General features: G+C 40.4%; 1 protein-coding gene across 6 annotated transcripts in view; it reads left to right on the top strand.

Moving 5' to 3' along the window:
• Window positions 1-17050, top strand: part of ZDHHC3 (zinc finger DHHC-type palmitoyltransferase 3) — a 36656-nt gene that overhangs the window by 14304 nt on the left and 5302 nt on the right. For 3 of the 6 annotated variants that reach the window (XM_014283188.3, XM_055710063.1, XM_055710062.1), the window contains exons 3-6: window positions 2459-2583; window positions 5760-5856; window positions 7689-7770; window positions 9593-9723. In XM_014283188.3, coding sequence (XP_014138663.1) covers window positions 2459-2583; window positions 5760-5856; window positions 7689-7770; window positions 9593-9723 — 435 coding nt within the window. Of the gene's footprint in view, window positions 1-2458; window positions 2584-5759; window positions 5857-7688; window positions 7771-9592; window positions 9724-12410; window positions 14074-17050 lie in introns of those variants that run through there. The other 3 variants (XM_055710066.1, XM_055710065.1, XM_055710067.1) reach the window with 2 other exon arrangements.

Raw genomic sequence — 17050 nt, forward strand, 5'->3', positions numbered from 1 at the left:
GCTCCTCTTTTTGCACTGGGAAGGAGAGCATTTCTCTCTGACGCTGTATTTTCCCCAGTGGTAGATCTCATGTTTGTGGCTTGTCATGTCTCAGCAAACAGGAAAGCTGGAAAAGCTGGTTTTGGTTGTCTGCCTTGGCAAGTATCGCTTCAGCAGAATGGAACAGAACATGTGTTGTTTTGAAAAGCCATGTTACCATCTCTCATACTAGTGATTTATTTGAGTGTATTGGACCATGCTGAAATAAATACTATGTGAGCATGCTAAGAGCTGACTGTTCTTAGGCAAGTGGGAAGCATCAAAGTTGTAAGATGCCCTTGTATGTCTCCAAAGGACATTGCTTTGTGAGAGATCTGGTCTGTTGCTTTCTCGTCTTTCAGCTAGTAAGATACAGTTTAGTATCATGATGCTTATTCTGAGTGGCCTTTGATGGTTTATTTTGCTTAATAACCTCTGGATAGTAGATCCAGTTTAAAACCCCATCTCCACTAGTTAGTGGAAGGGAAAATAAGTTTAGGCTTCTCTTGGCCCTTTTCTCCTGAGTGTTCTTGTTGCTGTTGGGAATGGTGGTGTACCTCTGATACTCTAATTATTCCTTCCAAATGTCATTTTCTACTTGAAACCTTGTTAGGTGCCATTAAAACTTCAGTGGAATCTTTGTTTCTTAGTTTCCAGCTCTCCCAGAAGCCACAGTGCTGCAGAAATTACTTGATTTGGGGTAATTTCACAGTTTATGGTAAAGACTGATGAATTGCATGCTACTGCTGCTGGGCAGAACTGTAAGCAGTAGCTGAGGCTCTGAAACTTCTGGTTATTGGACTCAGGAATAGAGTCCAATAAAATGCAGCAATTTATACATAGTTTGTATCCTAGGGGTTCTTGTTGTTAATTATTTTATGTTGTGTGGCTTTAATGCTGAGGGACCTTCAGGTCGCTGGAATTATTTTGCAGAGTTAGCAGGAACTCTTGTGAAACAAAAGCTGTATTCTGAAGCAGGCTAGGCAAGCAGTGCTGGAGAAGGAGATATGATCTCTATGTAGAGTAATTGGGAAAAGATATGTTAATTCCTAGCGTGCGGTGGGATTTATGTGTGTGGATGGCAAGAGCCAGTGGGCTTTTGTTTTATTTTTTTGTGAGGAAATCAGCTAAACAAAATGGGGGAGGGAAGATAAAGTGAGGGGATGCAGCAACTTGATCTGGCAGGACAATGTGAGTCAGGGATGAGGAAGCTGCCAGGACAAGGAACCAGGGGCATGTCTAGGATCAGAATAAAACAGAAAGCACTGCTGAGGCAATCAAACAGAATGCTTATTATGAATAAATGAATATCTGAATTCTTCAGAATAGATAGTACGTGTCATGCTCTTCAGGAGCTGCTTCCTATGGCTTTTTGCTAAAAACATTCTTAAGGTTTTGAGATTTGTTGTGTACTGAAGAGAGAGAACATGAGTTGTAGCGTTTTGTGGAACTTGGTCTTGATAATTTTTAAATTGGTCAGGCCTGTTGGGATGTTTTTGTGGAAAAACCCAAAGACTGCTCAAGAAAGCCTTATAATACTGGTTTAATGTGCAGTTCTCTCATTGATGTGTATTATTCCTGTTTATTGCTGTTAGGAGGTTGTAGAGGCGTGTTAAAAAGAGACTGTTCCATCAAAAATCTGTTGAAATACTACATCCCTGTTTTTCAATATAAAAGCCTTACATCCACAGAGGTGCATTTGTGCCAGTGTACCAGCACTGATTTCATACAGCCCATTTCATGACTTTGGGGGTGGTGGTGTGTGTTTTTTCTGAGCAAATTTATCGCCTTAGAAAGGCTGGAAACTTGAACTCAGGCTCCTGCAGCAGCAATATGTTACCTGTTTAAAATCACATATCTTAAAGTGGAAATTGCACAGCTAAGAATGTGTTACCTAGTCTTATTCAGGTGGGAGGGTTCTTAGTGTTCACTGTTTGAATGTTAAACCCTAATTTAAATAACAAATACACAATGGAAGCATAGGTATGAATACACGAGGTGTTTACCAGCAACACTTAGTGCACACAATTGTACTTCAAAAGTAGCTGCTTCTACTGGAATAAAACATCTGCGGTTTCCAGTTTTGATATGAAACACTAGCATGATAGATTTTTTGTTAGAGGTGAAGAGAGGGATTACAAGATAGGATTACAAAAGACTAATTGCTTACGTAAGGATTTATGAATATTTAAAAAAAAATCCACCAAAATTAAAGTATGTGGTTCCATATATTATTATATTGGTTTGTGGTTCCATTATGTTATTCCATATATCATTTTAATTTATCTTCTGAATCTTCTTGCTCTTCTTGAAACCGATTGTAGGGAAGTTGTCATTTCTTTCTCTTCCTTCCCCTCCCCGTAGTTTTAAGTCATCCCATTGTTCTTAGCACTTGTAATGTCCACAGGTTAATATTCTGGTTTGTGTTTTTTTACTGCAGGGTGCTGTACCCAAAGGTAATGCCACAAAGGAGTTCATCGAGAGTTTACAGCTGAAGCCAGGACAGGTGGTTTACAAGTGCCCAAAGTGTTGTAGCATCAAACCTGACAGAGCCCACCACTGCAGGTAGAGTCTTTTCTGAGGACTGCTCTTTTATCAAGACTGCAAGAATTATCTAGTGTGCAGTGATCTAAATTGTTATTGAGTCTGAGACTGGAGTGGTTAAATTGAGAGATTGGCAACAGAATTCAGATGCCAATTAGTGGCAGGCATGTTCAAGCTTCTCTGAAGAAATCTCAGGGCCTTTCTGACAAGTTTTCATCTATAGCGGACTGGGGCCACTTCTTGCAAAATGGGAAATACTTAAAATGAATGCTGCCTTGACTCCAGACCTGTAATTGATATTCTGTAAATTTGCATGTAAATGTGACTTAAAAAGAGACATTATATGCTAGAATGCATAGAAATCCATAAAATGTAATGTCTCTGAAAAGGTCAGTGTCCCTTCCGTTTTTTTTGTTCACAAACCCATCTGTCTAACTGTAGCTTCTGTTTAGAAGTGATTTTTAAGTTAAAACTAAAGGTCAGGTAACCATATATATTTTTAAGAGTTCAGACTTCCACATTTCCATTGAGTACTGTGACTTTTTGTGCTTTGTGATAGATCAGTATGCCTACTGATGTGTCATATCCTTTCTTTTTCTGGTAGGATAAACTTCCCTGAAGAGAGTAGTGAGATTTTTAGTACTAAGGGCAGTGAGCAAAAAAAATAACTACTTCCTAAAATTCTGTTCTGCTTTTACAGCAAGCGAAGCTGCTTTCCAGTAAGTAGTTACTGAGTTTGCACTGGTGTCCCTTCCCGATCTACTCAAAAACCAATACGTACTGAGAGACGAGCTCGTACCAGGATTGCTGCTGATTCATGCAGGGGTCTTGTGGAGAGGGGAAATATGTGGTACTGAACAGAGCAGACTTGTTGTGCTGTTTGCATTTTTCATGTTTATTTTCAGAGCTTTAGTTTGCAAATGGGTTTTTTTGTTGTTTTTTTATTTTAATCAAAATCAGGAGTTGGTTATTCAGCAGGAGCAATGTGATCACGCCTATCACTTATTAATGCTACTGTAAAATCCCCTCTGACACTTCTTCAATTATGAATGAAACTTTGAATCTAAAATGCTGTCTTGCTGATGACTCACAGCTTACGTAAATGGAAAAGACACTTTGGCTAAACACAAAACTTTGTCTCCATGGTCCTTTTTTCTATGCTTTAAGATAACTTTTTGGACATTAAGATTTGGGAAACTGATCCGCTGAGCACTAATGCTGTTGAGACTCTTTAGTCAAACTTTTTTTTTCTGGGGTAGGCAAAGCATCAGCAGGAGATGCTGCTAGCTGGTATGTCTGAGTGACCAGGGTGCTTTTTGATTCATATGCTATTTTGTGAGTCCTCCATGCCCAGCAAACTGTTCCTGCCAGCATTTGGGAGCAGGGTGAGAGTGTCTAAGTATGGGCAGCTCCTGCTGCCTACAGTTTTTAGTCTTAGTTGCTGTGTTTCCTTTTCCACCAGCTAGTTTCACATTCAGCCTGTCATCCAAGTGCTTTTGGTACGCATGCATGGAATGAAACCTCTCCTCTCAACCTCAGCTGCCTCCTTCACAGGCGTGGTCTTTGGCTTGACTGCTTCAGGTTGTCCCTCTGGGGAGCTAGGATCTGGGAGCAGTTGAAGGGGTTGCTTGGGCATTACCTGTTCCAGAGCCCAAGCAAAGTGTGTGCGCGTGTACAGGCAGTAAATTAGACCACACGGAGGCATCCTCCAGCTTCATACCACCAGCCCTGCCTCCCTCCCTTCCCGCCCCCACCCCTGCTTTTTATACAAAGCATGTCATTATCTGGCAGGTAAATTGTTTTTACTGTGCCAACTGATTTTAGTTCCCACATAGCTCAAAAATCATTTCAAGCTGCTTATTCTAGCAAAATGAGGCTTTTTCTGTTTTCCACTGCACCTGGGGCTGGCAGGTAATAGGGTATCCAGGCCTGCTTGAGGAGAAGCAGCTCCTGATCTGGCCTGAGGCAGGGGCCTGCCTGACTGGCCTTTCATTTAGGATCAGGGCTATAGCAACTCATTTTCGTTTCAGGCATGGCATGTATCCTTGGGGATTACCCCCTTCCAGCATGTAGAGTGAGTGCAAGGCTGTTCTGATGGAGATGCTTTCTATTATTTATTTCATACATGCTCATAAGAACACGTTTATGGTTTTGTTTGAGTTTCCCTTAAGCATTTGGGTGTTGAAGTTTATTGTTTATATTAAGGTCAAAGTATTTTTTTGTTATAAGAAGAAAATAAAACTAGCAGAGCCTTCAGTCCTTTCTGTTTCAATGCTGCTGGAATTGTTCTGGATTTGTTGCTTCCTTTCTGGGTCTATTGTTTGTTTTGGGGTTTTTCTTTTTTCATATTTGATTTCTGTGCTTGTTTGTGCAATGTGGTATCAGGAGACTGCCTTTTGTCTCCTATCATATGAGAAAGCAGCACAGAAAAAGACTTCCTTTATTATGTGAGCTGAAGCAGTTACGAAGCAAGAGAGTGATGTTCAGGCAAAGTAATAATGTTTTAATTATTTGACTTCTAGCCACAATGTGCATGCTGGCAAGAATTTTAATTTTCATAGTCTGGTCTTGTGAAGTGCTTTAACATCTAATTTTACTTTGAATGTATATTGTGGTCCTGTCTTTCTGACTGACTGCCACAGCTGTTTTATGCTAGTATGTGGCTTACCTTGATGTCAAGAATCTTTTCTAATGCTTTATTTTATTTTCTTTTTTGCAATTTCCTGCTACCAGCTAATGTTGGTAAATAAACTTTAGTCTGTTATTTGCAACTGTGAAAAATATGTTTTATTCATTACTACTTTTCACATCTTTCTGGGTTTTACTTCTTTTTAATCTGTGGACATTTTCACAGATAAAAAATATCTGTAATTTAATTTAGTTTTAATCTTTTTGATTTCCGTCTGCCTGAATGTATTGTTCAAACCATATTTTGGCAGAACCACGTGTGTGAGTATTACACTAAGGTGTCTTACTTGGTGTTAATTTTTGCAATGGTGATTTGGTATTGTATGGTTAATTTTGAACAGACATAGTCAAGTGAGCAAACCACAAATACAAATGTGGTGACAAGTAAATTTATTTAGGTTCAAATTTCAGCTCTGATTCTTTCCTTTAATTTCTGTGTCCCCCAAACCCCTGTGAAATCTTCTGTTCCTGGAACGAAATGTGCTATAAATAGACCTGTATTCTTTCAGTGTTTGCAAGAGATGTATTCGGAAAATGGATCATCACTGCCCGTGGGTCAATAACTGTGTAGGAGAGAATAACCAGAAGTACTTTGTACTGTTTACAGTAAGTATTTTGCAAGTGGTGTTTGAGGTTGTCCAGTGAACAGTGCTGAAATGCTGCGTGTAGTCTGAGAAGCAGCTCTGAAGGCTGGCTTTCTCTCCTGTATCAGAAGAATTTTATGGGAAATTTTTGCAGGCTTGTGTTTCACTAAGTAGGTAACACACACAACTCAACAATGGGCAAAAGGCATCACAGGAAGTATTTGCCAAGGTTTTTCAAACCTTGGTTTGTGTTGACAGTTGTTTAGCACTTTTTTCATAATGCAAGTAGTTTATTGTGGCGTTGAGCTCTTTGAGGTGTGGGCCATCCTTTTAGACCATACTGTGTGGCTGGTAGGGTCCCAGGCCATATATAGGTTCCTAAACATTGTGGTTGTGTGAGTACCTGTGGGATCAGATAATAAGAGCTATTGGCACGTCTCAAGCAAGGAGTGGTAAGTCTTCCCCTTTGGCAAGAATTATCCGCCTTTTACTTGCAAGTGGTTTATTTTCGTAGTTGAAAACCAAGGAGGTGTTTGACTTTTTGTACTATATCTGTGACATCATGAGTAAGAAAACGGGAGTGTGAACTTGAATACTACATATTTCTGGAAGGGTTGAAATCTGTTTCATCAAAGCAAATATCCCGTGGGAGTAGCATGAACATTACAAGGCTGAGTTTCAGTGATGCTCTGTTTTATTAATAAACCTTTCGAGACGTCTGTAGGTTCGAGGAAGAATGTTCTTGTATTACCAGGTAACAAGAGGGAGATTTTCTGTTAAATGGAGAGGCTTACAGTTCTGTGGTGTGATTTATTAGAATGTGGGTTACAGAACAAAACAAATCCCACTTCTTTCCCTTGAGCAAATGTCTTTTCACCACGAGAGTGAGCCAGGTGTTTTAATCCTATCAAAATGGTTTCTGTTTCTGTTTAAACTGACATCTACTTTCAAGCAGGCTATATTAAGCACTTAGTGTAGTTGAGAGAAACAAAATAAGGGTTGCTGGCTTAATTCTTGGTTATTCTTTTTGAGACCTAAGGAGGTGAAAGAATGGCAGCATGCTCAACTTGGAAGGAAAACCAAAATACTTTCCTGTCACCTTTTACTGCCTCCACAGGGGTTTCTTGTAACAAAATCTCTCTCACATCTTGTATCTGCCAATCTTTGTCAGAGTCTGAGGTTCAGGAGAGTGATCTTTTTTAGCCCTGTCTTGGTGAATTGTAGTGTATGTGTAGCTTTGCATATAATTTAAAGCTTTTTGTTACAAAGCCAAGACCTAGTTTAAACCAAAAAGGATTAAGTACAAAGTATTAAAGCTCGAGAGAAATTTTCCATGCCAGTGTCTGCCTCAGGGAAAAATACTTACTTAAAAAAAAATTAAAAAATCATTTTACTGAAACTCAAGCTGGAAAGTGGGTGAAGTATATTTTGTGGTTAAATTAGCTGTTGTGGGAAACTATAGTGCTCTCAAGTAAGGATGTAAGCTTTGACAATATGATACCTCAGTGTCAGGGTGTTGCTGTGCTCTGGAAGTTGTGCTCTATTGGGTAGAGATAAGGACAGTAAACTTCGTGGAAAGCTGCGCTGGGACACAGGGTTTTGTGTCCAGCTCGGCTTTGAATTAAGCCACCTCCTTCCTGTTCCATCAGAGCTATTAGTAAGGCCAGAGTAAGTCAGTGTAATCTTTGCCTTTGCCAGCTTCAGGGCGTTTTTTTAGGGGGGAAGGGAGGGTTTGTGGGGTTGTTAGGATTTTTTTTAACTCTTAATACTTTGCTTTATTTAAGGTGTTTGGAAAATCAGGCACTCTGGTCTTTAAACTTACCCGATACCTGTATTACATGCTTTATTTTTCAGATGTATATAGCACTGATTTCCTTGCATGCTCTAATTATGGTGGGATTTCACTTCTTGTATTGCTTTGAGGAGGACTGGACAAGTGAGTACTAACAAAATACCTCATTAAAATACCGTATTAGCCTATAAATAAGACTTACAATGTAGTTTGTTTGTAAGACAACCAACCTCTTCCTTTTATGCTGATTTCAGAAGAATGCTATCAGGGCTGTGCTATTCTTTTTTTTTTTTTTTTTTTTTTTAATGATCAATCCTGGAACTTCCTAATTCTTTCTGACCTGCTGGGATGTCTGTCCTGAAAAGTCCTGTTTCAGCTTAAGCCTGATAACTGCCTAGGGAGAAGCTGAGATCTAGGGACACCTAGATAGTATGTGTGCAATAACCTACTGTTGACATGAGCGCAGCACTAATTTCCTGAATGCCAGCACAAGATAAGAAGAATGTGTATGCTTTTTTAAAAAGGGTGATGTGAATCATTCTTGCAAGACTGCCAGGAAAACATGCTAACTCTGATCCAAAAATCCACCCTTACAAGAACAAACAATTCCTTTTCACACACACACCAAAAAAAACCCCAACCCAAACAAGCAAAAAAAAAAAAAAAGCCCAATGCTCACTGTGGAGCAGCCACTGAGTAAATTTTCACAAAGCCAGCTGAGATATGTGTTTAAAAACACAAATGGATATAGGAAATCCTCTGGGTAATGCTGAGTCAAACAGCAAGCTGTCAAAGAATGTGTGTGCAGATGTATGTTCTGCATGTGGATTTTTCTTGAAGAGCATTAGCTTTGTTTTTCTTGGAATTCCAGTTGTATCATTCAATATTATAACTGCTTTTAGTTTATCATACTGCAGAGGATGGGTACATTTGCACATACAAACTGAATTTGATAAGGTTGTTCTGCAGTTCAGAACTTTAAGACAGCTGCCAGCTGTCACTGAGACCATCTGGATTTGACTATAGTGGTTAGGGCCATAGGGGAAGGATACTTCAAAAGTTAGTTTCCTTTGTCCCCTTTCTCAGGGCCTGTTACCTGTTGGGGAGGCACTCTCTCACCTGTCCCAGGTTTAGGTGGCACAACAGAGCTATTATGAGAGATGGATCTGTTGTTCCAGCTACCTTGGATTTGTGCTGATTGTGTTAGCCCCTCATTATGGTGTATCTGTTAAAGCCTAACATCTCATGAGAAAAGTAGGATTTTTTGGTGATACTCATTCTTGGATTTCAGAAAAATGTGGAGATGTTCTGACATTTACACACTCAATGCTGATTTTTGCCCTATAACGTTTTTCTTCATCTTGGTTTTTTCTGCTTCTCTTTTATAGTTACATTCTCAGACTTTTTTTTCAGCTCTTGCTTGAGTTTACACTATGGAGTATGAGGAAAAATAAGATTTTGACTTAATCTGCCCTTCTTTAGGCTATGACTTAGACTAGTTATGAAAGGAAGCATACTCTGGTTTTATGCTACAGAAATAATTTTTCTTGGGTTCTGACCACCAGCTTGAGATTTCTAATGGACTTTATCATTGTGGAAGATCCATTAAGATTAAGGTTTAAGAGAGAAACTGCAGGTGAAATGAGTAGAGTGGAGTCCTAGCCAGTGTGCTGGGGAAACACCTAAGTGGAAAAGAAAGTTGCATTATTCAAGTACTGCAGGGGTGGTTTTAGTTTTGCACTTTAAAAAAAAAAAAAAAAAAAACCACAAAAACAAAACAAACATGCAGGAATGATCATTTCATTGTTGAATATCCTCAAGAATGTCAGAGCTTTCCTGTGCACCTTTTTGAGAATGGTGATCATGTAATTTGACAGTTTGAGTACGGAAAACTCGTGGCTTAGCAGGTGTTTTGCAGCTACTGCATTACCTGATCTCTTCCAACACTCTTGTTTTCTCTTCACAGAATGCAGTTCCTTCTCTCCACCAACTACAGTGATTCTTCTCATCCTCTTATGTTTTGAGGCTCTCCTATTTCTCATCTTCACCTCGGTTATGTTTGGGACCCAAGTACACTCCATCTGCACTGATGAAACGGTGGGTGTCTCACACGCTCTCTCCTTTACCCTGTCTCTCACTGTTTGTAGAAACAGTGAAGGGCTACAGGGTTTTACCTCGTTGCACAGGGAGTTCAGGTCTGCGTACCCTGTGAGGAAAGATCCAGTGTAATAAACTGTGCTAGGACAGTGCTGGGTTGTGCTCTCTGAAGCTTGCTGGGAGAAGTTGTGTACATCTAGGTATTGGCTGGGATGTTGTGTTGGCGGTACCTCTGATAAGGTAGGCATTGGTAACTGGGATTACTCCATGGAGACTTTTTGTCCCTGTGGACTTGAGAACCTTTTGCCTTTAATGAAGTGCTTTTACATTGGTATTGTCTGAAATTCAGCTGTGTATCCCCTGGTGTCACTATTTACAGCTTTATGTGCTGGAAAGCAAAGATGAGTAGGTGGGGGAGGGAGATATATATATATGTATATATATGCACACACACTTCTTTTAGTCTAGAAGATTTCCAGTTTTAGCTGCTTGTTACACAGCTCAAAAACTCTTGCCAGAGGGAAAAAGAAAAGGGAGTGGAATAGGCTTATGGAAACCTGCTTTGTATAGTCTGCTGCAAAGCCACCATATCATCCCCAATTCAGAGATGTTTGAGTGTGGGAGTCCATAATATATCCCTGCATTTGCCCACGTTCGTAAGGATGGAGCTGGTGACTCCTGGGGATGTTCCCACACTTGTGAATACTGCCAGCCTTCACCAAGCATGCTCAGATATCTGAATTAACTGGAATGGTTGAAGAGAAGTGATAGTCTTAAAAAGAGTGACCACTCTTAGTTCCTCCCCTGCCTCCTTTAGTCTTCTTTCTTGGTCACTTGTTTGCCCATGGCCAGGTGAAGCTAGAATATGTATTTTTGCTGCCATTGGAGAGCTATGACTGTTATAGACTGCAAGAGCTCATTGCTCCTATGTCTTTTGTGCAGTACTGTTTTTTAATGCTTGGCTTCTGCAAGAGGCTGGTGTTCACACTGTGGCTTCTCTGTGTTCAGAGCAAGACTTAAGCTGTTCTTTCTGCTGGGGAGAACCCCAGGAAGAAGTATAATGTCGTACAGAACAACAAGATACTGCTGAGCTTGAGTTTATCAATAGGTGTGTAAATTATCAATGCTGCCTGTGAAATAATCATCTGAATTTCTCAGTCTTTGAAGCCTGTCAAGAATTTTTAGAAGCTGCTTCCTACAGCTGGGTACCCGAATATGTCTCCCGATTTTTCCCTTCTGCTCAGATTCTGGGAACTCATAGATGTTACAGGAACAGTGCCACAATCTAAAATAAAAAATGAAACATGGTCTCCCCTGTTCGGTTGTGAGGCTTCGTTTTTGTTTTCCTTTTTAATATGTACCAATAAGGATTTTGTTCCGTGGATTGTCTCATTGCTGATGTGCTAGCATTGACCTAGCTGTGTCTGGCAAGCAATCTGTTTTGGGCAGAGGATTATTTCCAGGTGAAATTCTTCTTGGTGTGGTCTCTTGCAGTGTTTACTCCACATTCTAGAGACAGGGCTGTGTCTTGCCCTTTCTTACCTTCCTCTTCTAGTCACTGCAAGACCTCATTCCCCATCCTGCGTATGCGCTCCCACCGGGATGGTTCCTTTCTCCCTCAAGGGACCCAGAACCCTAGTGTTTTGCTGTTGTCTCTGGAGGTGACATTTACCAGGGCTCAGCACAACTTTTGCAGCTGACCCATGTTGTGTTGTGCAGAGCTCCCAGAATCGGTAATCTGAGGCATACAGATGTATTACAGAGCATTAATCTGTAGCATGGAAGAGACATGTAGGTCAGGAGAAGCTTACCTTGCAAAAGATCTGAAGTGAAAGAACAGAGTTATCTGCCTGCTGCTGCTGCTACCTGTGGAAGAGTAATGGTCTCCAGTGACTGCACTTCGTTTTGCTTCTGTGGCAACCAGGCCTGGCTTTCCTGGAAGACCAAATTAACTTTGTGGGTTTTAGACACAATACAGATAATTTGTATATTTTTTAAATGATTGACTAGTGAATGTTTCAGCTGATTGCTTGCTGGCTTATTTTTGTTCTCCCTCTAACCTTTACTAAACAATGCCAATGATTTCTCTCAAATTGGTATCTTATTAACCCTTTCTCCCTGCTGTCACCCCATGCATGTTTTAGCAGTGATTCTAATGAACATGAACAGGCACCAAGTAGACTCAGCTACACTGAGCCATGGGCACTTCCTGAACTTGCTTGGTGAATCTGGGAGCATTATAGATTATCTTTGGGTTTGTGGGTTTGTTGGGATTTTGGGTTTTCTTTTTTTGTCTGCAAGCTTATAATGGTTTCCTCTACAATTTTCTATCTGGTTTAGCACATACTCTTTTCAGCCATTAAAGCACATACTTTTGTTTGGTTTTAGGTGCTGGGTTTTCTCTTTTTTTGATTGATATCAGAGGCAATTGGATGGCAGGTCTTAAAAGGTTTATGAAGTATGTAGGCCTGAACAAAATGAAAGTAATTTTATTTTCAAGGAATACTTTCTATCCTTAATATTTTTTTTTTAGCATAAAACAATGAGAAGAAAAAGAAAGGCAGTGTAGATGCATTTTTTATTTTCTTACTCCATCCTTTGGATAAGGGGTAACTGAGAGTAGACCTTTCCCCAGAATCAGAACTACAAAATCTGTTTGACTGAAAATGTGATATTTCTGTTTTCAGGGAATAGAACAGTTGAAAAAGGAAGAGAGAAGATGGGCTAAAAAAACAAAATGGATGAACATGAAAGCAGTATTTGGCCATCCGTTCTCTATAGCATGGCTTAGCCCATTCGCAACACCAGACCAAGGAAAAGCAGACCCATACCAGTATGTGGTCTGAGGAATTCTTGACCAGCATTTTCACTAAAATAGAAATATATTACAGCACTACTGTTAAAATTTTTCCATGAATGTTTAAAACAAAAAGCAAAACAAACTTTTTTATGTCTATTACATGGCTGATAATTGCAGAGAAAAAAAAGCTCTGTATTTCACAATTTTAGATAATTCTGTATCTCTGGCTGAAACTGCTGCTGCTTTTTTTTTTTTATTTTTTTCTTTCTTGGTTTTTTTTTTTTTTTTTTTTAAATCTTGTTAACTTTACTGGCATTTGTTTCTCCCTGCTTTCTGTATGGCGTAACTAATGTGAAGGGGATCCTCTTTCTCTGTTGTTACCCACCCCTTCTGAGTAGATTCTCATGCTGTCTCCTGACTGTGATGAGCTCTGTGAAGACATATGAGTGCCAACAACCCTACACAGCTACCTTTGGACTTCCTGAAGGAGCACACTGCTCTTTCGTAAGTGAACTTGAACGGGGAAGCAGACACTTCACTTACCAAAAGGTGCAAGACAAGAATGCCACACAGCAAGAGAGCCAGTTGACCTGGTGATCGTGTACAGTTAAAGTACTGAAACCAAACATTGCCGACACCAATTCCCACCTCACCCTACCCTCCTTTTTCCTTCCAGCCACAGAAATGATTCCATCTTTTTGGCATTATTTTGTCTGTGCCCTCCCTCGTGTGCAGGAAGTTGTTGCCCTCCTAGGGTAACTGTGGCAGATTTAGAAGACTTTGGATTATTAAATGCCTTACACTTGCAAGAAAGAAATAAATCTAATTTTCAAGTGTTTAGGATAGCAGAATCATCTTGTTTGTATGTATTTGTCTTGGTAAATGACTTAGAGCAATGCCTGCTAAACAGTGTTAACATGAAAAACTGACATGAACGACCTGCTTACTAATACTGATGGGATGTGTAGCTGTACCAGGGTGATTGAGTCTATATTCTTAGCATTGCCCTGATTTAGAGCTTTGTAAATCTTTTTTTATATTAATGCATACATGTGTATATGTGTAAACACATGCACATATGTGTGTAAGTGTTTTAAATTGGGAAATATTTGTGGTAAGGAGCATGCATACTGTTATGAACCGTGCAGTGATGAAAGTGGGAGGGGCAGAAGGCATTCCAAAAACAGGTAGAGCCAAACCGTTCATAACTGCAACTGACAGCCTGTGTTCAGGCAGGAATTTTATTACATTTTTGGATCGTGACTCCCATGGGCTTATCAAATGAATTGCAAACGAAGGAGAAATACAAATCAGCTGTGTCCCTGACTTCCAAGGAATCTTTTCTTTCCTTGATTTAAAATAAAATGGTAATTATTTTTTTGAAAATGACCTGTTTAGACTGCTTCAAAGCCATGGGGGAAGGGAGGGATGTCAGGGAAGGAGAAATTTAATGGATGTCTCATTTTGGAAGTAATGTGAATGCTGCATCTTTTCAATCTGTCAATGCTTCCATATGGAAAACAAATGCAATAAAACTTTTCCAAAAACTTGTTTGCTGTTCTTATTTACTGTCCTCACTTGAAACATTGGGAAAAATCTGTAATGGTTTTCTGAGCTCTCACTTCCATACGCAAGCAGGCAGAAGCATTAATTGACTGTTTAAGTTTAAAATTTAGTTAATCGGTAATATACTGATCTGTTAATCAGTGGGTTTATTTTGCCACTTGGAAGAGGCTGTTAGTAACTGCTCTGCTGTGTAGGTGGGCTATTTCTGTAATCCTGCTTGCTCAGGGTTAGATCATCAGGGGTATGTTGTGGTATCTGCTGCGGGGCTGCACAGGGGGAGCCACAGGCTGCACTTGTGCTTGGGTGGGGAGATTCTGTGAAGGAAATCTGGCCTTTGCATACACGTTTCCTTAAGGAAGAAAAGTTCAGGAAAAGTTTAGCTTTTGTTTTCATAGTGCTGATACTGCTGATAGTGGAATTATTATTATTGCATATAGTGGAATATGTATTATAAATAAATATGTAACTCTGATTTTATATGCAGTGGTGTTTTTCAGAGAATGCTCCCAGCTTAATAGTTAAGGGCTGGCTCTGTGGACAGGATTAGTTCAGCAGGTGAGACACAGGTGCAGGGGGTAACTTGAACTTTAGAGAATCTGGCCCTAAAGCTGTCTTGACACAAAGCCAGATGTATTGAGGGGTGAGGCTTTAGTTACCTAGACAATCAAAGAATGCATCTCTCTATACAGTTCATTGCTTTAAAAATTGTTTCAATTATAAATTGCACTGGTGCACATTCCAGTTTGGGTTTATTTTAGTTACCCTTATTCACTACGCATTTTGGAGGAAGATCAGTTAAGTTGTTCTGGCACTTTGACCATTGTGAAAAAATGTGTGATTACTCAGTTTTTCTTGTTTCAAACAAGTACAAATTTGTTCATTTGTTAAACAGCGTTATATAGTATTTGAGAATTTCAGTCAAACTGGTTTGTACTTTTTAAATGAGGTGTCGTCATGGTTTGCAGAAATACCCATTGGTGCCTGTTATGTGTGTGTGTCAGTAACCGGGGGTCCTCGGTTTTATTTGCTCTGTACGACTTGCTGGCACAATTTGATGCTAGTTGAATGATACTAAATGTGGGTCAGTATCAAAACGAGAAAGGCAGACTTGCTGATTTGCTCATAGAAAGTATTTTCTTGGGCAGGACTACCTGATTTCAGGTGCTAGTTCTGTCTGAGCATGGCCAAGAGAAATTGAAGGACAAACTCAATCAGAGGCAGGGTACTTCTTTTCTGAAAAGCGAAGTGGTGCTCCAAGCAGAAATGAGCGCAAGGACCTGCCGTAGGGGAAGTCTGCTTTGATCATGATTTCTGATCGTGGTGCTTCCTGCATCTTCCCCTTGAGAGAGAAATTGTTACAATGCTTCCCTTTTCTGTTCACTCTTTCCTTTTGGATTTGAAAAGTGTATTAAAAGAAATTCATGCATTTCTTCTAACATGCAAGAGCTGTTCCGCAGATTGCTTCTGGGTCAGGCCACGCAGCCCCCCATCTTCCTCTGGCACTGTGCAGGAGCAGATGCTGAGGGCAATAATGGGAGAAACAGGATATATCCTACAGCGTCACAGTGCTAACAGGTCAACCTTACCTTACTCTCCCTGCGTTTGCAACATTTTACCTCTTACTGAAGCAGGATTGTCTGGTATTTTCTGTTTATGTATGTCTTCTATTTTCAGTATTTGTTCAAAGCTATGTCATTTGAAATAGTCAAAGGTGATGCTTTCTGAGCCCCCTTTTTAAGTGCCCTTGTTTTAAGTTGTGTGATGGGAAAGAGAAACAAATGTTGGTTTAATTTGAAATACAAAATTCTCACTGTAAAGTAATGGTGAGAGATTTTGGGTAAATAAATTTTTTTTATTTAGTTTCATTAAACACTAGAAGTTTCATTAAACAGTACTGAAATGTCTTGTGCATTTCTTCCATCTTCTTCAAAAAAATTTTAAGGCAAAACCTCATGCCCTACTGACCGTGGGGCAGGCAGCCAGAATGCGATCCAATTTTTAAAACTCCTGCTCATTTTCAATGCATGCTGCGAAGGCATTACTGAGGTCAGGCTGGGAGGGAGAAAGTATGCCCCTGCCTCCGATTAACTGCTCCGTAATCTGGCATTAGTACAACCTCAGCCTGACCTTGCTTATCGCCTTGGTTAGCAGATACTGTTCAGAGCAGGTGAATGATGTTTCTGGGGGAAGGGAAGAGATGGGTTGCTGCCCAGAAGTGTTCAAGATCCTTATTCCCAGCCTAGATGTAAGCATGGATCGAAACGGATTATGTACGTGACTGAGGGCAGGGTTAAGGCTCGTGCTGCTGGGGAAGGTCTTAAATGCTTGGTGCCTGTTTCTACTGCCCTGTGCTCCTTGTTTTCCTTCTCTCTAGATACTCACGCAATAAATGCTGCAGCCATGGTGCCAGTTTCTTACTAATATATTAGAAGCCTCTGCAGTTTGCTAAGGAACAGCTGACAACCAAAGGTCATCATCTGCTTTAAGCTGCAAAACCGTCTGCCTCCTGGTTGCACAGCCGCAGGGCGCTGGAGCCAGAGTATCCTGCAGGAGAAGCACACGGTAGTGCTAAAAGGCTTTGTGCCAAGGCTCCGCTCTGCTGTGCGTGAGCACTGCTCCTCTCCCAGCTCGCCCAGCGGGGAGGTAAGGACAGGCACTGGCCGCGGCAGAACGAATGAAGTGTTGCATCCCAAGGGGCGAGAGGCTGCAAGGGATTCTCCCTGGAACAGCCAAAACCGTGCATTTGCAAGCTTGGGAGCGGAGCGAAGGGACGTGTGCCTGTGCTTAGCGTTGCAAGGTGCGCGTTTGTCCTTCAAGGCTTGAATTTTTCCCAAAATTGCAACCCTGAAGACTTCAGTTTTAGTATTGCATCATTTCCTTCTGTGAATTCATTGCTGGATTTCTCTTAAGTCAGCATGAGAAACAGGGCATGAATGAAGCTTTGCACGTAATTCTTTGGTT

This window comes from Falco cherrug, chromosome 4 (assembly GCF_023634085.1).
Source record: "Falco cherrug isolate bFalChe1 chromosome 4, bFalChe1.pri, whole genome shotgun sequence".
Classification (NCBI taxonomy): domain Eukaryota; kingdom Metazoa; phylum Chordata; class Aves; order Falconiformes; family Falconidae; genus Falco; species Falco cherrug.